This window comes from Pseudomyrmex gracilis, unplaced genomic scaffold (assembly GCF_002006095.1).
Source record: "Pseudomyrmex gracilis isolate BER0280 unplaced genomic scaffold, ASM200609v1 scaffold_21, whole genome shotgun sequence".
In the NCBI taxonomy this organism is placed as follows: domain Eukaryota; kingdom Metazoa; phylum Arthropoda; class Insecta; order Hymenoptera; family Formicidae; genus Pseudomyrmex; species Pseudomyrmex gracilis.
Window position 1 is genome coordinate 1,014,131 of NW_018020605.1, and position 27,312 is coordinate 1,041,442.

Consider the following 27,312-nt stretch of genomic DNA (forward strand, 5'->3'; position numbering starts at 1 on the left):
CCTTGAAGTGTAAACTTGTTTAATAAACCATATCTTTCATTTTCGATTTTTAATTCACGTAGTCCGGGAACTTTCCGGACAAACTGTGTAGAATATTATTATCGATGTTTCATCGGCGGAATTTGAACAGAGTCGTTTCTCTGGAAACGGTAAAAATTAAAAAACCAAGGTATATACATACGCGACTTCTTCCCGAGCAAAAACTTTCGCGTCGTTTCTGCGAACGGAATTTCACGAGCGCGCGCGCGATGAAAGCCGCAAAAACGTGTCGATCGATTGCGGAAGGCGGACGGAAAAAGAAGCCGGCATCCGCCGGAAAAACGAGAGAAACACCATGAGGACGCTGCTTCTAACACACACACAGACACACATATATATACACGTACACACACAGAGTAACAGAGGGTCGGAAAATTGATGGTTGGGCAGAGTCCAAAAACTTTCCGCTGCAGTCGGCTCTGGGATTTCCATTAGTCGGTACGTCGCACGAATCGCGACGCGATATTTATTCGGTGGACTCGCGCGTTTCCAAATTTCCGCCGGCAAATACGGCGACATCGAATAATAGCAGTCTCCCGTCTGAACGAACGATGCGCTTTTTTCCACTTGGTGGTTAGCTGAAGAGCGAATGCTACGTATATCAAGCGAACAGCTTTTACGTTGTGAAATTGAAGGAAATTAAAATGAGAGCGGAATATTGATTTCCGATAATAATCAACAAAAAAGAGTTGACATTGGCGATTAAGATCATAAATCGTTTTCGTATGAAAGAAACGTAATGTGTAATGTGATGTAAAGTACTTACTAATTAGAAAATTATGAAATATATGAAATAAGTATATTATAATATAAATATTGACACACATACACACTCTTATAAAATGTTTCATTTTATTTTTATTTAAAATCTCATATATTACATAATTAGTATTAATTTAACTTATCACGACGCGTTGAAATCTTTTGACAATTCTACTTCGGCAATAAAAGCTGTCAAAATCATACAAGGTTCTTAAAAAATTTTCTTCTTTCGATTTCGTGTCCCGTAATGGAGCGAATTCGGCAAGCAAGACCTCAATTAAACTAAACTGGAACGTGGCTTCGAGCATGCGAATGAAGAGCGACTTTCACAAAAGCAAAGAGGCACATCAGAAGATGAGAAGGAAAGGAGTGGACAAAAAAGAAGCGAACTTGATTAAAAGCCGATAATGCCTAACCCGAAGCGGCGCACGGAATTCGATTTCCCGATTTGCGTTCACGGACGAACGCTTCGTTTCTTTCCCGACAAGAGTGGAACTCGTTGGATTAACTTGCGCGCCACTCCCGGTATTTTCTCGAGAGAAGATCACGCCAAAAGAATGTTGTAAAAAAATATTATTTTTCAAATTTTTATATTTTAATCAATTCACGCGAATGACAGGTCGCGCGCACAAAGTAGAATTTTCCCTTGTGTAAAATGTTATTAGAATATATTAAAATTATATTTGTCAACAAAATTTATTTTGCAACGCTCTTGTAACTTTCAACAGTTCAATTATATCTTTAGTATTAAAAATTTCAAAATATGCTTAACCAGATTAAACTACATTATTTTGTAAACATCAATATCCTTTGCAATCCTATCCAATGCACTTGTCGCATTGCATAGATTGAGCGAAGCCCGGAAACCGAAATTGAAGGGATATTTTCGATTTTCTTCCGTATAAACAATGCCACGCTAATCCTTCCCATTCGATCGTATGCACGTATATTTGCCGGTATCAGCGTATTTTTTTTTATCGCTCTAGGACAGCTCTCCTCGTGTTTTCGTGCGATTAACCACGATTCGCCGTCGTTTAATTTGTACCAACCGACACCGAACTATATCGCATCGCAACCAAAGCCCGCTCGTGTGTAACGCTACGGCGCTAATCGCTATATACATATACGTGTCGTATGGTGGGTGAAAAATTTCACCGCGATTATACGAGATATCGCGCAATATATTTCGAAACGATTGTCGCTCACCAATTACGACGATATCTATCTGATGTATGTTATGTCGATTCGCACCAAAATGGATGCTTATCGCTATTACGTGGCGAAATCGATTTCAATCAAAACGTGTTGTGCGGTATTGCGGCGCAATGACGCAAAATCCCAACTAAATAGCAAACATTTCGCGCTGTTCGATAAATACAAATAATACGAACGTAAGAGTGCAATGACTTTTTGAAATATATTCGCGCGGCCCAGTTGTGTTCGTGGAGCAAAATTTTCTGTTACTCTTGCACATCAGATCTCAAACAATTAAGCTGATATGTACAGCGTCAAAAAAAAAAAACCGGCAATACGAGAGTTGATAAGTTAAGCGAGCGTTAATCAATAATCGTTGTTGTTGTGTGTGATAATCAGTAGGGCGTGGGAGCAGCACGCGAAGCTTATACTACTCTGGTTCAATGGCAAATTGAAATTAAACCTCCTCATTTTTCAAACTCACACGAAACCACGAGGTTAAACATCGGCTCCCCGGCTGTAAATCAGTTCGATAATCTTTCACGCGACGCAACAGTGACACGCTTTATAAACCTCAACTCATTCGCTTTGATTTTTAGAACCTTATTAATGAGAGATGTATTTTGACAGGTTTAAAAAATCGATAATTACACGCGCACGTACACATTGACACAATGACAGATTTATAAAATCGGTAATTACGCGCGTACATACGTGCGTTTTTTTTTTCCTTAATAAGTAGCATATCGCACGAGGTCATTTGATTTATTCACATTTCCTTGTTGTACTCACAATGAACAGTCAGTTGCCATTCGTTCGTTTAAAATGCAACAATAAAATGCGATCAAACTAAAAAAGATTATAAACACCAAAATCGCGATATTCGTTCTGAAAAATGCGCTTAACGCTTCGACTTGCAATTAGGATTTATGATTGTCCGGCATTGCGCCGATATTAAACCAACATCGTGATTGAAGACGCTCGTGTTAAGCTGTAGAATAATACAAGAAAAGCGCAAACGCGTCTCTGAAACGACCGACAACGAGAGAAGAGGGAGGAAGAAGGCGACGTTTGTTGCCGTAGAAAACGGAAATGCAGCGGCAGCAAACGCGATTAAATACAAAAGCGTGCGCCCGATTTAGCGCTACGCGTGAGTATTTAATTCCATTTATCGACTAAATCAATAGCGGATTGTTGTTTCCGACTGGCACAGGTATAAAACGATTGCTGTGTAGCAGCAACAACAACGGATTGGAACGTGCGTATTTGCTACGTACGTGCATGCTCTCGTCTGACGGCAAGCTTAATTAATTGATCGTCCTTAACGGGGAGTAGTCGTTTACGGTAATAAGCGTTACGAACGTGAAACAGGCGAGAGTAGCTACGGTAAGATCTCTAATTAAATATCGACTGATTTGCTTGTGCCACTTCATCTTTGTATCTGTCAGCAACAATATGTTTTAACCTATTCAGAAAATTGTCAAAAACACACATTTATGCATCTTTTATTTTATTTATTCTCTATCCCCAAACAAAATCTTTTTCGTGATATATTTTTGTACACGTATTTCTTTTTTCTAAAAATAATCTCTGGTTAGTTTTATGTATTAAATACAAAAAAAAACCACTAAAAATTGGCAAAGTTCTCATACAAAAGGTCCTATTATTTTCATTATTTTGTATTCCTAAAAATGTTGGGTCGCCCATAATCCAGTTTCTCTTTGATCGCATTGATAAAAAAAAGAAGCTGGATCTTTTCAAATAGCTGTGATAAAAAAAAAAAAATAGTGCTGTCAGCACGTTCTATTGGTGATCCACTTCAATAGAGAATGAGATCTTATAATGCCGCCATTGTAAGCTATAATACTCGTGAGCGTAAAAGGCGATATTACGAAAATTCGTTTGCTCCTGAATAGCCGTGTTATCCGCGTTGCTCTTTTACGTAAAATAGGAAACGTTATTACGCGAGGACAAACGATTCGTTTTACATGCGTTCATAAATCGCAAAAATAATCAAATTAATCCTATGTTCTCTCTCCTTATCCGCAATAGCGAATGTTCATTATTTCAAGAGTGATAAAACTTTTCAGAGGGGAAAAATTATTTTTTCTATCCTTACCCAATAAGAGAAAAACCTTAAATTGCTTAAGAAATATATATTGATGTTACGTAATATAGACAAGCCAATTTTAACGAAATAAAAAAAAAACTAATAAAAGAATATTTCCCGTGAAATATATTTTTACAAAATGCCAGGCTTCGGATATATCTCGTTTGGAAACTCGTTAGCCGGATTTGTATATATGCAAAAACAAATCGACTACTCAAAATCTTCTCCAACAGCGCGCATATTTTTTCTGTAAAAAATTCAACGTGTAAATGCAGATGCGGTTAGAAAAATTGGTTGGAAAAATCCAAGAGCGCGAGCTTTTATCTTGAAGATGCTGAGTTTTATCTCTCTTTTGACAAACTTTCGTGGCCTTGTTTGACTTTTCTCTTGTGAAAGATGTCGCCGACATCCAAAGATTCGAAGAATGAGGACGCGAGTTGAACGGAGATATTGCGCAAGAAAGAAGAGAGAAGAGAAGGGAGGAGTAGGAGGATGAGAGAAGGCGGAGGAGGAAGCACGAGCGTAACGAAACGCGATTACATAATTAATGAGAATGGCGCGCTTCCGCGGAGGAACTAATTTCCCGAAATGCGATGAGAGAGAAGCGCGCGATGTTACAAAGTTTCGACGAGCATGATTCCAGTTTAGGAATCTTCGACTTGCAGCTATTTAAGTGCCGAGGGCTATATTTATTTTCGCGTAAGCCGCTCCAAGAGCAATGTGTCTCATTATTCTTGAATGTCGAAAGGATTGCTAATTAAAGTTTCAGCGAATCAAATTATAAGTTAAAATGAATCGAAGAGAATGTTAGGAATTATCTCTCTTTCTCGATATTGTTCAAAAACATTGTTACACAAATCACGCGTTCATTCATTAATTGAAATCGATGATAAATAAAAACATTCTGATATAGATAATTTTCTCAAAAACATGTCTCGTGAAAATTGTACAATAGTATATCGTTATCTAGCTCGCTCGTGTAAAATCGATTTATCGTTTACGTTCGTGTACACACATCGCACAAACGAGTGACGATCGTTGTCATTAGCAATGTCATTTACCGTGAAAGTTTTTTTCCGCTCTGTCTTTTTATTCAATTTTTATTTAATGTCTAAAAAAGTATCTCGACAATTAATTTTTTACGAGTCTTACGAGTTACTTGAAAAATGTAGGTTATGGAATTATCTAGTTTTTGAACTTTATAATTTATGAAAAATGTTGCAGGACTTTTACACTGTCAATATCGATGATTAATGATAAAGTAAAGTACTTCCCCAGTGTGCGCATACAAACATTGTTAAAATAAAAACAATAACACGTCGAAAACTTTTACCATATTTTCCTAAAGATTGTGTTATTTTATCTTTGATCGAAAAACTGCAAAAAACGCATATTCCTTTGCAACAACAATAATATAAAATTTTTATAGAAATAAACAAATAACTACTTTCTGAAAAAAACAAGAGTTTAATTTTTCAATCTCAATCTCAACTGTTTGTACAGTTTGTGATCGTTTCAAAAGAGCTACGCGCGATAGGTTCAACCCGTTAAAATAAATAAAAGAATATCTATTCTATTTTCTTTATTCTGGATTCGTTGGCCCAAAAAATATCGTGTCCATTGCTCGTTTAAAAAGAAACAAGCGTACTGTGGGCGCGTATACGCGTGTATTTTTCACGTTGCACGTCAATGATAAAAAAAAAAAAAAGAAAATAAAAAAACATTTTTTGTGAAGCGTACTACGATAAAAGTCGAAAAGTGGCTTATTTTTCAATCATTCGCTTTTCCAACCGCGGACCCTTTACCTAAATGTAAGCTACTTCGTAAAGCTATTTCGTGAAGCTACTTTGCGTCAAATAAATAATAAAAACACCAGTAGAAAAACAGGACAAACGATATCTTCATTGCGTGATGACATGCAAGCAAGAGAGAGAAAGAGAGAAATATAATTATACCACTTTCCCTCCGCTGTCACCGTTTGGAAAACCCGCTGCGATTAAAGACAGCACTGAGGGTCCCCACAGGATGGAAGAACTACTATCATCGTGTGGATAGATTAATCGCGAGTACAAAGAACCGGCCAAACAAAATCCATTATCGCGGAGTCTACCTTGCACGGACCTCGTTTCACTTCCAAGAATGCGGCGCCGCTGGCGCCGGCGGCTTCTGTTGTTGGGGTGAATCGCGGGTCAAAACCCCTCCGATCTACCCTTTTAAGCTGCCGGTACATGCACATGCGCACATATGCGCATGTGTGTGTGTATGTGTAATACAACGTGGAAAACTGAGGGAGAGATGACCGGACGACGACAGCAATTTTCGTCGAGAACCGGGGGAGATGTCGAGAGCAATGTCTTTTCGAGGCCTTTGGTTAATCCGACCGGAAGTCGTAAAGAGAATGACGAGCTGTGCGACTGTTTTATATACTTGCCGCGTATATGTCGACAATAAGAATTTTATTTAATGCTCGGAGTTTGTTACGTAAACACGTTTCTAAAAAATTAATTTTCAGACAAAAACCGAAGAAAAACAATTTATCATGGAATAATTAACGGGTTTATTTATAAATATATTTATATAAATTGTAAAACAAAATTGTATATAAACTGTGTAAAACAGACAAAATCACATTATTAAAAAATCATAGCGTGTAAATTTCGTATTACTTTTTATGTATTCTATGTTTTAATTACTTTTTTAACAAAAAAGTAATATTTTAGGTAACAAAAATATGTGTTATTTTTTTTTTTATTGTATATCACAATTTGAAGAGTCGTAACATTCTCCAATCGAGCTAAGTGAGAGCGCAAACAGTTCTATATTAGAAACTTTCAGTAGTAAAAGTCTAACATATATGAGACACGTAAGTAGTCATTAGTAACAGACTTTCTGATATTTGTAAATAATAAAACGAGTCTGTCGTTCAAGTTTCAAAAAATCTACGGCAATTTGTCTCACATTTTCTCTCTCTCTTTTTCTATCTCTCTCTTTCTCTCTCTCTTTCAATAAATAAAAACTGATAAAACAGATACTTTATTAATTCTCATTGTTGCATATATCTTACGATAATGTAATTCGTTCAAAAGAGTTAAAGCAATTGAATAAGTTACAAAATTTTAAATATCTCTTCCAATTGTAAATGTGTAATTTTTTTTACATTAACATCAGAAAAAGATTTTACTGTACTCAATATTGTCGAGCGTGTTGTTTTCCATTTACCTGTAAAGTGAATATTAATTCTGCAAACATACGAGTGCATGTCTAATCAAGACAAACGCGGATAGGATTGAATGTTTCGTAATCAGTGTTTTTGCATTTTGCGGAGTTCGGGACGTGCCATGTTCAATTTTCGAATCGATGAATTATTTATGGCCTCTCGGTTTTTCGTTGTCATAAATATCCAATTAAGCGATTAATGGAACAGCGAACGATCGAGCGGCCACAACGCAGACTGGATAATCATACTTTTATCCGATTACCTTCTGAACTACGGTCTATCTCTCTCTCTCTCTCGTATGAGCAATTCGCCAGGTTAAAACGCAGCCGCACGTTTCGTAAGCGAGCTAATCTAAACCGACGTATTAGCACTACAATCAGATCTAATCGAGTAAATCGCGACTTAACTGGCCCACGGCACGTGCGCGATGCATAGGCGTGATAACTGAGAAGTTTAATCACAGTACGAGTATAAGTATAAAAAAAAATATTCTTTTTTTAAAAAAGTTACTTAAATAGACAAAATGAAAAATTTACGAAAAAAAACTTATAAGGTTATAAAACTTATAAGGAGTTATAATAAAATTATTAAAGAATAGAGAATATTAAATTTATCTTTGTAAATGTTGTACACATAACTTTACATATATAACTCTTTTATATTCTTTTTCCATTCTCTTATTAGTTATTCAAATAGGTCTCCTTACGTCTTGATGAGAAAACAGTATATATATATATATATATTTAGTAATATTAATAAATAAATTACATACTCCTTACGCACAACGTCGAGAGAAAAAAAAGAGCCAAATTCAAAGAGATTTACCGTACTTTTTCGGATATAAAATCTGATTTAAAAGTTCTCGAGTGCGCGAGAAAGGATAATAAAGAATTAAAGCGGGAGATTAGCGGATTTTACACAGCGCGCGCGCGCGCGCGCGAAAACGTATGCCGGATGTTTGCCCCGTGCAAATTTTCGTATACAGAAAAGAACGGAAGGTTTCATAATCCATACACGCGAATATTATTTTTCTACTGCACACGGGAAGGAAAGGGGCGGGAGAATTTGAGACAGGCAGGAAGCAAGAAGAGAAGAAGAAGGATGAGGAGGAAGAAGAAAAAAAAGGAAAAAAAAAAGAACGATATCGAGCGCCGTGGAATTTCACGAACGAGCGATCGCAGCTGACGTGAGAAGTGCCGAGGAACTATGCGGAAGGGAAATTCCACGAGAGTAGACAAGGGGTTGGTTCCCGACGAAGAGAGGAAGAAGGGATGGGAGGCAAGGTTGAAAAGGGCCGGGGGAGAATATGTTGGGAGCAGAGCTGGAAGAGAAAATAAGTGGGCGCCTCTCCGATGTGAGCGCGGCTTTTATTGCAAAATTCATGCGAGCAAAGCGCGAGAGCGCGCGCGAACACACACGTGCACGCAATCGTGTCTAAAAATCCATAATACGCGCGCGTGTTTAATCTGCGAAGAGAATCTCTCCTCTCGAACGTAACGGAACAGAAAAATTACATGCCGGCGATACGTAAAGCCGCTTATCCCTTTCGGGATCATCGACAGAGCTAAATATTGGCAAAAGATTGACGTTAAAAATTAATATGTAAAGTACAGAGCGCGCGTACACGAACAGTTTTTTTTTTTTTATTTTTTTTTATAAGCACACACACGAAAAGTAATATTAAAAAACAGTTCGGTAGCTGTGAACATAATGAAGCGAAGAATATATAGATCAAATAATGTTATATTGAAATTAAATTGGCATTTTTATTTTATGAGATAATGAATATTTTTTAATTTTCTGATACGTATGTTGATTCTCTGGTTTTATTTCAGTTCATAAAATCATATAAAATAAATGTATAGCGCATTTATGATATTCGGTGCAAGATACTTTTTAATTGTATTTAAAATATAATTAGCAATTAGAAATTCGCTTTTTAAAATATATATATATATATATATCGGTCGACTACGTAATTTTCGAGGTGAAATGTTTATTTAAGGAATAAATATTTTGACAAGCAAATAACTAAACTCGCTCTTACCAAATTATTTAGTGCTATAGTGCGGATCAAGCCGAGAGATTGTCTACGGGGAATAATCGGTGAGTATGCAACCGTACGTAGATAATTCCATAGGAGGATTAACGTGGCGTACGCGCGATGCAACGGTGCATGATGCACACGCATTCCGCCCCCTTAGATTTCAATTCCGACGCGCAATTGATACAGCTTTTGTAATAATCGGATTGTCGCGAGTGACATTAATCAAAGGTGACAGACACTTTTTTCTACATCACGAAATTATCTCGCGCGTACAGTCGTTGTTTTAGTTTAATATTAAAAAAAAAAAAGAAAAAACAGTGTTTTATTATAAGTATGATTTGTCATTCATTGTATTAATCCATATATCAAGTTTTTACGTACTCGAATAATTATGTATGCAATGCTATACATGCTAACACGTACAAATTTTATTATTTCCCAAGCGTATTTTTCTTTTCTTCTCTGCTCGATGAAATTAAAACCCTCCTCACCCACAACAATTCGACGACTGTGAGCACTATTATATACTGCGCATACATTATGAGAGTATCGATCATAGACAGATATATAGACGTCTGGGCATTATTGAGAGTGCATTGCGAATTAATTCAAAGAATGTCTGAAATTGTTTCGCATAATAAAAATTCCTAAGCGAGTTTTCAGCAGCAATATTAAATCATGCAAATGATAATTCTTTGTTTTAATATATATCAATCCTATTTTAGTTTTTTTTTTTTAATATTCTGATGTTATTCACGCGCGTGTATTATTTACACGATCAAGATATTAATAGAAAGTTACAAAATGTAAAACTATTTTATATCTAATAGTTATTGTCAAATTAAAGTCAAAATAATGTTCTAGTGTATTTCTCGAAAATTAAATATCTTGTGCTTCAATACATACTTTACACCAACCACCAATGAAATTAATTTACTGTTCAGCTTGCTTTTTTTCTTTTTCTTTTTTTTTTATTATCGACTTCTATTGATGTTTTCCGATATAAGCACTTCACCCTGCCGAGTTCGATCAGTATGGTTTCACTTGAATGCCGATCGAAAAGAGGTTGTCTCTCACTCCCCCGCGCCCGTCAATTTCCGTCACAATACGCTGTAGCGAACTTTTGACTGCGGTCATGAAAAGGGGAGTCGAAGCCAAGCGAAGGAAGATTGGAGAAACTCGCGAACGTCGGCAACGAGATGTCGACGCATAGATGAGGCGACGAACAAAAAAACCGGGAGCGTTTGCAGAAGTGGTTCTCGACGAATCAAAAGTCCCCTTGTGCCTTTCAACCTCGCCGGGGTGTACACTTGTCACGGATTTGCACGCGTATAGCATGCGACACAATGTTTAAAAGTACTAGGTACACACACACACACATACACGCACGTATATATACACAATATATATATCTGCATATTTCTGTCTCTCGATATTTTTAATTAAAATAATATATTGATAACGAGAAAAGAAAAATAATAAATATATCGGCTTATGTTGCAAGACGGTTTAAATTCTTCATACGAATCGATTTCACCGCGCTTCAACCGCACTGTGTATTTCTATTCAGGGAAAGATAGTCGATGACGTCATCGTAGTTGCAATCACTAACCTCAACATATCGAGTATGTACATACACATCCACGTTGAATAGATTGTACAATCTCCGCTCGATATAGGCACTTGTTTCAAAAATGTAGCAAACATAGATACAATTTTGCCGAGATAGTCAAAAGAATGCAAAAGTACAATATTTTTCTGTTGATCTATATGTAATCAAAGTTTAACATTTGCCTATATATATCACTTTCCGCTTTCTTGACTTGGCGAGAGTAGATTATATCCGAGCCAAGCCGGCTATCAAGTTTTCCGCCAAGAGGAAAGATAAATAAGACGGATCCTTCTTATTCTTTCTCTTGATTGCGACATAAGCAAACTCCTTTAAACTTCCGACTCTGGGAAAACGTAAAAAGAAGGGGAAAAAAGCGTGAATCTGTGAGAAGGAAAGCGGCGTCAAAAGTTCAAAAGGGTAGGTAAAATAGAGAAAGAGAGAGTAAACGTAAACTGGATTGACGTTCAATTTTGTAGTTTTAAATAAAAACCGCATCACGCGCGCGCGCGCTCGCGCAATAACCGAAAATATAAAATTATGTAATACTGTTTTAACATACACATCTCTCGTATCAAAGATAAATCCGTTAATTTAAACTGCAATATGTTCTCATAAAAAAAATATTTTCACCATTTCGACTCTAAACAGAAAAATGTACACATCTACCTACAGCGTATATGCTTTCTGTGCCAAAATAAAATATTGAAGCCGCGTTCAAGGTCAGGAAGCTTGCCAAGACTTACGGACGATACGTGTAAAGTTTACAAGGTAATGTCGTTCTTGGGAGGTAATCCAAGTTCGATTGTATCGCGAAAGATACGAAGCTAGCGATGAAGCTTGACGACCGATCCGGAGACGCTCGGCTCTCAAAAGCTTCTTGTTCTCGAGTCGTCGTCCAAGTTGGCGACAAATTTCGGGTGCACTGCGCGTCAAAATCGAGAGAGCCATTCGCACCTATAGTTCGAGAGTAAAACCGAGACGCGAGCGTTAAACTCTCGAAAAGGGGACTTCCGCAGTTAGGCGAAGACCGTTCGAGAAACAAGTTAAGTAGTAATGCTCGGCAACTGATCGGACAGCTCGCCTCGAGCGGTGTTGGCGATAGCACTTGGCCCGAGTACTCAATGCAAGGATCGGACAACTCTATTTACGATAGAAGACGAACGGTGTGTGCGGTCGAATGAGGTCACTATCTTTCATTATATATATCTATACATATATATATATATATATATATATATATATATATAGTAGAGGTTCTCGATTACTAGCTATTGACAAGAAAATCGAGAAGTCGTGGCAAGGAAAAAGAAAAAGATGGCAAAAGAAATTTCCTCTTAGTTTTGAGTAAAAGAGATATCGAAAGACACAACACCGCGTCAAATTTTTTTAAATTATATTCTAAAACTATTTGATATTATAAAAGAGACGGACTTTTGCCAATCTCATCAAAATTGTGTCTATCTACTTGCTACATTTTTAAAACAAGTGCCTATATCGAGCGGAGATTGTACAATCTATTCAGCGTGGATGTACATACTCGTTGTGTTGAAGTTAGTGATTGCAACCACAATGACGTCATTGACTATATATACATTACATACACATATGTATCAAATATAAAGTTTTCTTTGTTATATACTTCTAATGAGAACAAACCGCTTTACTTGTAAAATAAATGTTTCCGATACGCGCGCGCGCGCTTTAACAGTTTTTCTTTACGCGCGATGTCGTGCATTTTAATGCGCGTTTCTTATTGTTATTATACACTTCTCGAAAGTTCGCGCGGCACAATGCGAAGTCGGAGAACAATGTCGGGTGCAGGCAAGCAAGCTCAAAAGAACGACGCTGCGTTTGCCTCATTGTCGCGGTGTCACGCGACTATTCTTGAATGGGGGAAGTTGCAGCCGCGGTTCTGATGGAGTTTCTTGCCCGCAATAGATTTTGCGGCCGGTCTCGTGTATATCTTGCCTCGACTACTGAAATGAATTTCCATCCGATCCAAGAACGGAGATTACGTTTCAACATCGAAGTAATTTCGATATCGGAGCCGCGTTGCCTCCTCCACAAACAGTGTATTCTTGCAATGACACAACACTATATTTATATAGATTATTCATTCAAACGAATATTAATTAATGGATAAAATTCGCTTTATATTTAATTAACACGAATAAAATTTAGTTCTCTGTCTCTACACACACATATGATTATATAAATTTTTAAATAGAACAATTCCTTTCTCTCTAATTGTTCATCAACAGAATGGCGAGTAATGCGATATGAAAGGCACATCCTTTTGTCACTAACATTGACTCACGGTGAGATTTCTCATTAGCGAAGCTAATTGATATTTGCTGGCGTGCCTGACCAGAGGCATGCAGCCTGCGTTTACCTGTCGCCAACGTCGCTCGTCCATGGTTACCCGCGTATTGTAATCCTCTCTGATGGAGAGAGCCTCCTCTGCAGAGAGAAGCATTCCTGCGGGGGGTTCAATTAGAGGGTTTGGCTCGTTACACGTGGGCACAGCGGAGGTGAAAACTAAACCCAAGGCACTACCGTCCCATCGTGAATTAGTACCGTAGCTCGGTGTAATTACACGACGTCGCATCTGGTCGTCGCGACAAAGCTGAGAATACCTCGAAAATGAGGATGTTAAAGTCGCGCGTGTGAAAAATGAAACGTTTCTTGTGATTTTGCAAAATCTTCGGAATACTAAAATCTCTCAACTTTCTCCATCTTCCTCCGCGAACTTTCTTCCTTTTCGCGGATTCGCTCAAACTCAAGTTCGAACGAGAATATCGAGAGTATACCTATATAAAAATTGAACACGTAAGAAAACAATTATTTTGGCGATTTTGTTTTGCTGGATTTTCTGCGGGAATGTTGCGTTTCGTGCAAATTTTAACCAAAAGAAACTTTTGAACGTATTACAACATATCGTCTAATAAATCCGATTGAAAGAGTCACAAATAGTTAGCGAAATTCCGACCGATCGCTAATCCGGTAGTCAAAGTTGTCATATCGATTAGATGTCATTTCGATTAATGGCGTAGGCGGCGGGAGAGCAATCTCGAAAGTTCGACGTGCGCCAAGCTTTCGGGGCTTAATCTACAGCCGAGTCAAATATTGGACTTTCGCGTGCACCAGGAAACAGCCAAGTTTATTGAATTTCGTATTGTTTACACCGCGAGTCCCGCGGACGTCGTTTAATTGACGTTTGTCACGTGTTGTCGAAAATTGCTGCTCGTATGAACTATCGCGTCGCGCCGCTGTCGCATATCCACCGCGCGCCGGTCGTACTACACAATCTATATCGTATTCGCGAATTTTGTATTCACAACGAAGAGGAAACTTAATTTACTGCGAATTTCCTAGCGTATGGAGCAAACAGGTCAGCCGTTGCGATGTTTGCTTTAGCGGTGTAAAGTGCAAAGATCATACTATGCGTGGGTTGACATATTTTGCAATATCAAATTTTTATCTCTCAAAAACTGTTCTTTCGTTATTATAATTGAAATTTTCCGGAAAAATAATTACACATTTTGTATCGCGTTATATGACGTTAAATTAAAATGTGTTTTTTTTTTTGTCACATTCATAAAATTGCAAAACGTGCAATACGCAAATGAGCCAGCGGTTTGACCTATTTGTTATTCTGAAGAATTAAATTTGTCAACGATAACAGCAATGTTAAGTTAGTTGCTGTCTTTACGGGTCGTTTCGAATATTTGTAAATCGCCTGACACACGTAATCAAGAGAGACGAGTATTGAAATCTTTTAAAACTTAAAAATTTGTTTGCACTTGTGTGATAAATATCAATTTTTTGGTTCTTGTGTTTCGCTCATATATCATATATTTGGCGCGATTTATTATTGACGAAACGATTAGGTATTCGATTATCGTACACGGGTTGCCAAGTTTATTTCTACATATAACGCACATTTTCTTGACAGTAACGAAAACTTGGCTCCCCAATACGTGCCACTTTCGCCAAGTAACCAATCCAAATATATATTTAATGGACCCGATGTCACACCGTCGACGACAGTATCGATCGGCGGCGCCGTATCAGCACAATCGGCGAGGATTAGGAGAAACATCCCTGGGACGTGCGGGACAAACACTACCACCACCACTACCGCCACCACCACCACCACCACCACTACCACCGTCGTCGTTGTCGTCGTCGTACGGAAACGGTCGTCTCGAAAGTGGCCTCGTCACTGGAACGAGGACGAGGCGGAGATAGGGAGCGGAGAATAAATGCGACGCGCTGCACAGAGGAGGGCAATCCCGGAAATGCCTTTGCAAATCAGAGCAGCCCGCTCTCGGTGCGCACATCAGTTCAAAAGAACCGTCCGTCTTTCCCTTTTCCCTTTTCCTATCTCTTTTTTTTCTCATCTCTCTCTTTCTCTCTCACTCTCTCTTTTGTTTGGTCGTTCTTGGTTTCCGCGCGCTCCCATCTTTCTCTCCCAACCCTCTAGGCCGTGCAATCCCATCGTCGGCGCCGAGTTGCGTCTAGGAGAAAAGGATATAGAAAGGAGAAAACAGGGAGGAAACGCGGTAACGCGGGAAAATCCTTTGAGAAACGTCTTCGGTACTTGCACGGCGCGCGATACTACTTGCAAAGTAGGGCGTGTATAAAATATAAGTATAAAAGAGAAGAACATAGAGTATGAAGAGAGAAAGAAAGAGAGAGAGAGAGAGAGAGAGAGAGAGAGAGAGAGAGAGAAGAATGAATGTTGGAAAAGTTTGTTGCAAAAATATATACTTTGTTTAAAGCAGAAGTTATGCAATTTTAACATTTAATTGCGTTAAAATGTGAACGTTTATTTTATTTACTGTTGCAAAATAAATAAAACGTGTTAAAGCACTTTATCGTTCGCGATACCTCGGCGGATAGACGACCACCTCTATTCACCAACGACGCCATCGTCGTCGGCTGGTTACGGTACAGAAAATCCAGTAACGAAGTCGTTTCTTCACGGATTACGCGGATATGCTTCGGTGCCTTTTGTGTAGCGAAACGACGAGAGAGGAAATCGCGAGGAGATATAACGGCGAGTAAAAGAGATCCGGTCGCGTGGCTATGGGTTTACTTATTCCTTACAGTCGATGAATCTCTCCCTCTCTTCTGTCTCTTCTTTTTTTCTCTTTCTCTCTCTCTCTTACCTTTTCTTCTTCTCTTTTTCTTTCACGTTTCGGTTTACGAATTATCTTTTTCATCAGATTCAAGTGGCCGTCTATCGATCGGTGACGAACGAAAAAGCGTCGCGTCGCGCGCGCGATTCTGTTTGATCGGTGTTACTGAAAATAATGTTCTTTGAAGATTATTCTCCGTAACGTCGAGCACCATAACGACGGACACAAACGATGGGGGTATTAAATTAAATGGGAAGGGGGGGAGTTACCATCGCGACAAAGCGAACAGACATTGTTTGAGGTGGGATTATAAACGTGCGACGTGCGCCATTAAATTATTAATGAGGATTTTCGCGTAAGGTAAAGTACGTGTGTTTCGTAAAGCGAGACGTGTCCGTAAATCCCGTGAAAATTACAACAGTGCACGCGCGCGCACACCGAAAGATCCACATGTGTTTCCGCGTCTATCTTAGCCACTTTATGTAGCAGCAAAAAGAGTATGTTGCGCGCTGTTAGTAAAGCACGTACGGTCGTTTTAAGCACGTACGCCGTGACACTTCCACGCTCCCATGAAAATTGCGATATAATTATGTGTCAAAATTGTTAGAAAAAAATAACATTCTGAAAAAATACCGAATATATCCCAAATAGATAACAATATGAAACAAAAACAATGTAAAGCTATAGATAGCAAGAGAAATAATTTGCAGCATACTCTCAATGTAGAACATTTTACCAATTATTCATTTCAAATAACATAATAACATACATGATATAAAAGCAATTAGTTTTACACATCACAATTTTAAAATTTGCTTTTAATTTCAATAAAAAATAAATACACTTTTTTGAAACCATTCAAATTTGTCAAAAGAAAACACGAGATTGTTATATTAGAATATAACAAAAACAACACTCGGAAAAACACGGCCTATTTTTTTAACTAAGCCGTCGCGACTTTATGAGATGCGCTGCTCCGCACAACTTTCGACTCTAGTATCCTTGTAGCTGGCAGAGAAGACAGTATCATGTCTGAATTATGTCTCAGAATGTCAAGAGCACGAGATGTAATCTGTCAGAAAGCTCGAGCTGGAAAGCTCGGGCCAGGATTTTTGAGACATAAAAAATACATCTTATATAATATATATATATGTGCTCTACCGACATATACAATATAAAATATAGATATACTGAAAGCTTTTGGTACGTTATTGTACAATATTCATCAAGAACTGTAATCACATCATAAAAAAAACAATGACGTTATGTGTGTACGGAAAATAGGTTAAGTATAAATTTATTATAAGTAAAAGTATCTTTTTTTTTCATTTTTTCTTGTACCATAAACATACTTTCAAACACTTACGTAAAATATGTATATGCGTTGGAAAAGTATATCTAATAAATTATTTTAATAACAAAAGTGCAAAAAACTTTAATTTCCGAACCGAGAGAAGAAAACAAATCGATGCTTACGTATTCTGGCTTTGTCATGAGACTCAGATTTAGTTCTCGAAGAAAACGGTAAAAGAGAAAATGTCAGGATCCGTGTCTTAAAAATATGTCAGATGCACAGTGCCCAGCCGAGAAGCTGTAAACGCTCTCTCTCTCCGCGTTCCGAGGATGGCTCGGAATCGAGGGAACGGATATGAATTTCTGGAAAGGTTTGCTTAAGCAAATTGCGAAATGCAGTCTGCTAACGGATGGAAAGCAAGAGACAGAGAGAAGAGGCTCGCCGAGAAAACGGCCGGATTCTGAATTGTGCACCTTCGTTTCGCGAATACTCCTCCAACTGTCGTTCCTTTTCGACGTTCTCGCAACTGAGAGAAAGAGAGAGAGAGAGAGAAGTCGCGAAAGCTTCGTCAGTAATGAGGGAAAAACGAATTTTGGCGGGAACGTCGACTACGTGAAATATTGCCGCGTCTAGTCGAGCAGGTTGTTTGTTCAGAATCTCGTGATTAACTTTCAGACAGCTCTCGGAAATATTGTTTTTTTAAATCGTGAAATCTCCTACTCGAGAAAACGTAAATCCTGAACGAACAACAATTAAGTAACGCTAACGAATGAAGCTGGTAAAACCGGAAACACGTGTCAAGTTATCAAAAAGTTATTATTTTAAGATAATTAATTGTTTTTTTTAATTAATTAATATTTACAGCTGTGCATTCGATTATTCTGAAACAATTCTCTCTCCAAAAGTTTCATCAGCTTCACATTTAACAAAAGCAAACTAATTTTCTCTTAATCTTTTTGATGATTCAAATTGCTCGCAACGCCAATTCATAATTCTCTTTTCAATCAAACAATCACTCAAAAATAAATTGCAACGAAACATGATATTCTTTTCCAATCATATTGTTCCTCGTAAATAAATAGTCAGTTACGCAACAGACTGATTGTTCACGTCAACAAATTATAAATAAAACACGATCGGCGATGTAATTTTCTAAATGCACCATCACCACTACAACTATTACTACTACTACTATTTCGCTAAAGTGATACTCGCCGTTTGATGTTTACCACGATCTGCGATAAATTATAAACGAGATACACTCACGCAAGCGCTGAAATAAATACACCGTAATCGACGTAAATCTCTCTACACGTGTCCGTTGACTATACAGCGCGATATATATGTATATATATATATATATATATATATATATATATATATATATATATATAAGCTGACATCGGACTATCATAAATGCAACCCTTTGCTCTTTGAGTGCTCAACCGTCAATACGATCATCAATATGCAACTCACTCACTGCAAACTACGCGCGTCCCGCTCGCGCGAGATTACGTTATACTCCCGATTATGATGCCAGCGAACATTTACATTTTCGAAACCAATTGATTCGTCAGATATATTCACGATGATCTAATAGCCGCGTTCGCGCAAATCAAGCACACTGTGTCCGAGTTTCCAATTAACAATATTAAATGCGACGTAATCGAACTTACGACGAAAGAATTATAAAAAAAAAAAAAAACTAACAAATTAATTGGAAAAACATGAAACACGCGGTGTGTGTCACATTCAACTTCACACTCAAATATACATCACGAGAATTCAATTATATTTTGTGCGCACGCTCAAATTATAGAGAGTTCGAGATGTGTAACTGCGAGAGGGAAAATTCATATTTTCCTGATGCAATAAACGCGCTCGATGGATATAAACAACCTTCACACATCGCGGAGTGATTAGTTTCGCGCGCGAAACATCTCAAAGGAAATTCTCGTTGTTTTCAAGTATAACTCCTTCGTTCCAGAAGGCATCGAACAACAGAGCGTTATCGAAATTCCATACTTGACTGCGACGCGGCCGTGGTACGGTATTAAAGCGAATTAACGAGCATCCTTGACTGGCAATTAAGTGCAATTGGCCTACGTCGTACACGGGCTAATCCGCCCGCCGCCGCCGACGACGACGACGACGGAGACGGCGGATTAAGCGAGCGCGCGTACGCGTTAGGATTGTACGGAACACGATTTTCAACACGGGTGCGATAACGGCAAATTCGATTTGCGACTCGAATTCGAAACGTCGTTAGCCGCCGCTGCCGCTGCTCATTGCGACATAATTCGATTTGCCTTTCATCGCGTGTAACTGACGTATCGGGGTCGTTGATTCGAGAGTAGATTATTGCATGACGTATTAATTTACGTTCGATTAGTCTTTCGGATACGACAACGCACACGTGGCGGTTTTTCAAACTCCCGATCCGGTTGACAAAAGCCGACACAAAACGCTTTGACTAATTCAAAGCACGAGCAAAAAGAGCGCAACACACAGCGAGTCGAGTTAAAATATGTGTCACAAATTACATTTCACAAGTGTGTATTCGAATTTAACCCGAAATTGGAAAAGTGCCACACTTTTGCCGCGGAGATATAAATACTAAAAAAATATAGAGGAAAAAAGAGAAAAAGAGTAATATAAGGCAAGAAATTCGTGACGACAAAATAACACGATTTAGACTTTTCTCGCGCGAGCGACCAACAATGACTCAGAAATATAAGCTCAAAAAAATTTCACACGGAGTTTGTATCCGGAAAATTAAAAACGGTAAACACGTTGGGAGAAAAGTATAGTGACGTTGGATCGTAAACCGCTCGAGCCCGCGCAAAAGCACTCGGCGCTTTATTATCGTTACGCAAAAGTTTCGGGCGCATTATATCAGATACGGCGGTTCCACACCGTTTGGTTGTGACAAGTTGTGCCGCAGAGAGACATCCAGATAAACGTGACAAACTGAGTTCTCGCGATCCAACGTTTCGTCGAAATTACGGCGATACATATACGTCGATAGAAATTTAGGCTGTCCATCTTGCTCCGCGTAACGCCATAAATAATTGATGAACGACGATCGTAGTAGACGAACACACGCAACAGCCTCGCCGCGATATTTCGATTCGGCACATTTCTGTTTTTTTTTTTTTTTTTTCTCGCAATCCTATATTTGAACGCGAGCATACAACACACGCGTCAATATTTCAACGCGCGAGAGCACCGGTTAATCAAATTAGCAACGAGATGAGAGCATGATGCTGTATCACGTCATCTACGTGTTCACCCGTACAACTATCCAAATTCATCGATAGCCAGTTCTGAATAATTTTAATGAGCGTTCCGATCCAACGAAAGTTTTGAACGACAGTTTTGAAACTTAATCAAATTTTATATATATACAATAATTAATTAAACGCAATTGTTATCATATCGTGTTATTACGTTGAAAATTCAAGTGTGTATTCTCTGACGAAACTGACTTTGCTCAGTTCACTGAAATCTACGCTGCTCCTTTGCGAACCGATTATAAACCGTCTGCGCGAATGTACAATGTCGGAAATTACTACCGCGAGCAGCTAAGCACCGGAGAATGGCGACCGGTTGCTCTGTAATTAGGCGAACATGAGAAGATTTGAATAGAGGAATTGTGTTTCTACTTATCAAACGGGCGCGTAATCCGATAGTAAATTATCGTTCTCCTTGAAAACTAATGACGAACGTTTGACGTAAATGAGCTGACACTTTGATAATAATTAGTTAGATATATAAATATATAATAGATACATATATAATTATTTAACATAAGTCCCTGAAATTATTTAAAACACTTGTAGATAGATGGTAGAGATAGATATTCAGCAATTGTGTCTTGGACTTTCTTAAGATTCTTTTCGCGCTCTTTCGAAATTTTTAAGGAAAATATATATGGGACGGGCGAAAAAAATGACTTTTTCATTACATCGCGCGTAAACGGAAGAATCTCCTTATTACAATAGCCAGCCATTAAATCAGTGAAGTTCACAGACTCTCGCGGGGGACGAAGAAAGTTTTGCGGCTAATGACGCGGTACTTTTAAAACGACCGGACTTAGCACGCCGTCCGTGAGGTATTGGTATAAAATTTAGCCGCTCGTATATTCCGTGCAAACTTTCACGAACATAAATATTCCGCACGCCACAAGTACGCCAAGGATAATCCGAAGAAATAGAAAAAAAAAAAACACCTATATTATCGTTTCAGTATCGTTATTCATTAGTATGATGATTTTTTCTTGACTTCGGTAAAATTATAAAATAACACCTTGCGTTACAGAAAGAAGATAAATAAATAGAGACTCAAGACGCGCGTGCACGATAAAATAAAAATATTGATAAGATAAAATGAAGACATAAATCTATAATAAATCTATAATAGTAAAAATAATCTACAATAGTAAAAATAACCTATAATAGTAAAAATAATCCATAATAGTAAAAATAATCTATAATAATAAAAATAATCTATAATAGTAAAAATAATCTATAATAATAAAAATAATAATAATGCAAAGATCTTCTACGACCTGAACGCGAACAACTATTTTTTCATCTTTGTGTTTGTCATGATATAAACATAACGTTTCAACAAATTGTTAATAACTTTGCACCAAAAGTAAGCAAACTTCGAATTCAACAGTAATAAAAAAAAACATAGTAAAAAGAACACACTTTAAAAGTTAAAAAGTTTGTAAAAAGAGATCGAAACATTCGGGACAAATTTTTACTTTATTGGAGCGTATCACTTTGACGTATTGCGAGAGACCCTAAGAGCGAAGAGATTTATAACGCGACCGACCAAGGGTTAAGACACGAACAAGTGGCGGTACTTACCTGAAAGTCGAACTTGCTGAACTCCTGCTGAGCGTCGATATCGGCGTTTCGCGGTACGATTATGGGACAGGTGGCGAGCGTCACCTGGGCGTCGGGCGACTCGTTGAAATCCGGAGTGATGGAGGTCAAGCTGCGGTCGTATCTGAGCTCCTCGTTCAGCAAAGCAGCGGCGGCGGGGTGGCCCGACGACGGCGCCTGGACCTGGCTGACGTAGTATAGGCACAGCAAGAGCGACAACACTACGATACCGAGGACAAAGATGCGGCCGGAGCCGCGACGCAACAACTTGTACATGATTCGATGATCGGTGCGACTCGCGTTCTTCTTCGTAGGCTCCACGGTAGATCACGTTGATTCATCTAGAGAACGAGCAAGTAATGCGACAGATCCGTATGTCGTCGAACTGGCGATGACGATCGACGATCGATCTTCCGTACTGACACCGTTGTACGTCGACTTCATAGAATATTGCAATTATCTAGAAAAGAAAAAAAAACAAATAATACATAACATATATTCTCTTTTATAACACATTTCTCTTTGACTTTTATATTAATTCGTTTGATCAAAAATAAATATTTTCTAAATCTTGTTCAACAGCACGATATATTAAAATTAATAGATCTGTGTGATCTATTAATTTTTTATTTAATAACTTTCGAATGATCAAACGTATAAATTCATATGAGCTCACCCACAACGTGTAAATGAGTAGAATCTGCACAGGTTCGTGTGCTGAAGCACAATAAATAAATCAAAATCATATTTTATATAGCAGCTACGATCATAAATAATAATTAATTGTGATGCGTATACGTTCTTTATCATTGACTGATCAAAATACGAACATTTTAATCTTGTCGAGATGAGAGCGTAAGAGAGATTTACATTTGAATTAATTAATTTCCATGAATTCCATTATTTGAAGGGAAACATACATCATGTAATGCCCTTGTTTAGTGATCATATAGGGGTTATAATATTATATACAGACGAATTAGAGCCCTCATTAACGCTGCTATTTGTGTCATTTGAATAAACACAATACCTAATGTAAATCAAATTTTGAAAAATTGTCATTTTTTCTACCATTGTCACACAGGCGTACAAATGATAACGACCACAGCCCGTATCGCGTGTATTTAAACAATATCAAGTCACTAAATTGCGATCTGATACGTTTCACCTTATACTAAGAGATTGTATAATAGTCCGTTGCGCACGTGGACTTTTTCCAAGCGAAACACGTATCTTTACTCACGAATAGCCAAAATCGGTCGAAATGCAATCGATCACCTATTTGCTAACAATTTTCTCCTCTACTTTTCTACAGTTCCATCATTTGCGACAAACGACCATCCATTCTCGTGAGTAGTAAAGTATCCCAACACATTTTTATAGCTTCGCAAGAAAAAAAAATGACAATGTATATGCACAGTACATACACGCGCAATATACAAATCGATTAAATATCTAGAAAGACATTATTGCTGGTATACGTGCCGTGCGCGCAGCCATTTTTTTATGTGCACATTTAAAATATATTTGTTGCCGACTCGGACTTTTTTAAAAAAAATGGGGACAGGATGCCCACGGAAAAAATACTATATTTTGTGACACCAGTGGACATTATTCCTAGTACTGAGGTACGCGATATTATATGCAACACCGAGAGACAACGCGCATATACTATACGGGCCAACGTGCGACTCTGTCGAATCGTGGCAAAATGGTTTCAAATAAGAAACGTTATAATAGTTTTTGACAACTAAAAATAGCCAAACAATACATGTATCAGATTCGCAATTTCCAACCATTAATTTTCGAACAAAAATAAAACCAAATAAATAATTAAATTTAGAAATTCTCATTATTATTCTGCGCAGTAGGAAATAAATAAAAACTCTCTAACACGTGCACACACACATATATACTCACTATATTTATATATATAAAACGTTTTCTATTAATTTATAAAATCAATTTATATAATATGTACAAATTAAATATACATATATTACTTACTTCTAATTAATAAAGCTACAATTATATGACCTAATTTGTAACACAAACACGAGGGAATTGAGAGTCAACCGATAAGTGATATAAATAAATTTAATGAACCGCAAATTCAAACAGATGTAGCACGCACCGATCGAACGTTTTCCAAAATTGAATCGCAAAAGCAACCGGACAAAATCAAAATTACTCGAGAACTTGCGTTTATTGATTCGATCGAACGTGAAAGACGAATTCAACCTTGTGAACTAGAGACATAGTGTGTGTTTCGTTGGAATCTTTCGTTGCTGGCTAAAACCTCCATTGCAGTGTGTAAGGTCGCTTTTCACGCGATAATCGATCGGGGGCTCTCGTATAACTCTGCGCTCAACGTAGATACGCGACCAGAACGAAGCAGAGGAAGGAAGAGAGAAAGAAAGAGAGAAAGAGAGATGAAAAGCGTGAAGGGTTAGCTAAAAGGGAAGCGAGATTAGAGTTTAATTCGGTATTAACTCGACGCGTGCGAGACAGACGATACGTATATGTGTATGAGAGAGAGAATGCAACGACTTAGTCGAGCGCAACACGATAGAGAAACTATTCGGCCAAAGGTTCATAAAGAGACTAAAACGGCTAGCCAACATCAACATTATCGAAGCGCACATGAGAGAGAGAGAGAGAGAGAGAGAGAGAGAGAGAGAGAGAGAGAGAGAGAGAGAGAAACAAAACAATTTTCAACAAAACTGTGACAGTTATACAGAATGGAAATTCGAGAATAAAGTGTGTTTAATTAAGTCGAATTGCGAAATAGCGTAATAAACCGATAAAATGAGATATAGTTGGAAAATAATTCGAAAATATTTTATACATCGCTTTTACTTTGTAAACTTTTTTATTACGCGATTATTGAGACAAAGTCGTTATTATTAAAGAATCCAGTGGATATTTTTATTTTTATTTATGTTGCTACTACATACGTAATACACACTTTTTAGTTTGTTTTTTTAAATCAAAACCATAAAAAGATAAATACTTCTAAAACTAGGTACGAAACGCGCGCAATAAAATCAATTAAAATGTGATTTATACTATTATATATATATATTTGTATTTATAAACTCTATGATTTGTTGATATCGGTAAAATAGCAATTAATATATAGATATCAATCACGCAAGATTAAAACTTCACCAATCTTCGAACGTAAATTTACTCAAGTACACTATGAGTTTCTAAATATATTCTCGTCATCTCTTTTTGTGATAAAAATTTAGAATTTTTACATCGGATTTTACAAAAATTTCTTTCTTTACAGAGACTTGCACACACACACACACACATACACAAAAGAAAACTAATAAGAACGTAAGAACATCGAGAAGACAAACGAGAAGGACACTGGGACGGTCGGATGCTCGTCGAGACGCTAGTTCCTCGGCCATTCAAGTAACACCCCGGACAACAATGCCTTTGTTCCGTAACGAGAACGATAAAACGTGTCGAGGATGCGTTATCGAGACGACGCGCTCGACACAATCGTAATCGAACGAGCGCGCTTCTTTTCCGGTAATTGCGAAAAATGCGAGGAACAATTGCCGCGCGAGATCGAGCCGAAACGAAAGCTTTAAAAGAATTCTTGTTACACACGTGAGGCACATCGGGGAAAGTTTGGCAAACGCTCGTGCGGAACCGGTTGCGAATGTAATTTTTCGCGTAGGCGCAAGTGTAGCAAAGTGCTCGCAACTCTCGCGCATATACGACGAAAGAATGATTTCTTCCGCGTTTTTCCACTTTCTTTATTTCTCCTACATGTGTTTTTTTTTTCTATCTTCCTTTCTCTTACAAGTCTCTTTCTCACTCTTTCTCACGTTCCGACGCTTTTCGTCGCGTGCCGCATTTCGCGTGTTCGGACGCGCTTTAAATTGGGCGCCCTTTAAAACGTGAGAATTATTCAACGCTCCACCGCGTTACGCCTCCGCCGTTTGTTATCTCGCCTACTGCGCGCGTGTTACGTGACTCGAGTTACGAGCGCGCATCGAGAAAAATGTCGCCCCGTCGACGGTACATTACGATTATCTGTATAGAAGGTATTAGTTCGGTTCTCCCCTTTGAACCGTGTACGCTTAATCGAACATATGTTTCTGATACTGCATGTCTGTTCTGATCTTGTTTTTCATAGTTTTTTCAAGTGTACACGTGCAAAAACCTATTTTATCGTAAAAATATACGCGCCTGTGTGTTTTTATTCCTGAATTATAATTTAATAATTATCGTCACTCTGTGCCAAAAAGCGAACAACAATTTTAAATGTAGCTTTTAACACTTTTGCGTCATAGTTTTTTCCGAAGCAATGTTTTTCGAGTTAAATTGTTATTGCAATTCAACTCTTCAATTATTAATTCACGCGGTGAGCGAAGCTTTCAAATAGCCGCTTTCGATTTTATATTTTACTTACCGCCGAATGTATGCGCGTACGTGCCCACTCGATATATAAATACGTAATTAAAATCAAATGATTAGCATTAAATGTGCGCTACGATTTAAACAAAATTATCGTATTTTGTGCACAAGAGTGGCTGCCAGTGCGGTTGCCTCTACGGCTCGGTAATCAGCGCAAACAAACATTTTGTTATAACAACATATTACGATATATTTCAAACAACTAGAAAATGCAGCTACAGCGGAAATATAAATTTATTGTTTGTGTTTCGTAACACGAGTCGAGAAAGAGAGAGAAAGAGAGAAAAAAAAAGAGAATAATGTATTTTGTTTTTTCTAAAGAATTCTTATTTTCGTGTGAAGCATGTAAAATAAACTTAAAAAAACTATATACACACAAAAGAAACTCATGTAGCATAAAAAGTCACGCTGTTACTAAACCTGTACACCAATATGCAAATAAAAAAATTTTACGAAACGGCGACTCGATTGTTGTACGTAGGTGTTTTTTTTTCATTATTGATTTACATATGTGTCTACGTATTAATATATATCCATTTCAATTTTAATCTCTCTACG

The 27,312-nt window shown here is 37.8% G+C and overlaps 1 protein-coding gene across 4 annotated transcripts in view; it reads right to left on the reverse strand.

Annotated features, from left to right (window-relative positions):
• Positions 1 to 27,312, reverse strand: part of LOC109851841 (alpha-mannosidase 2) — a 115,717-nt gene that overhangs the window by 40,726 nt on the left and 47,679 nt on the right. For all 4 annotated transcript variants that reach the window (XM_020422320.1, XM_020422321.1, XM_020422325.1 and 1 more), the window contains one exon: positions 22,297 to 22,774. In XM_020422320.1, coding sequence (XP_020277909.1) covers positions 22,297 to 22,590 — 294 coding nt within the window. In that variant the 5' untranslated portion in view covers positions 22,591 to 22,774. The remainder of the gene's footprint in view (positions 1 to 22,296; positions 22,775 to 27,312) is intronic.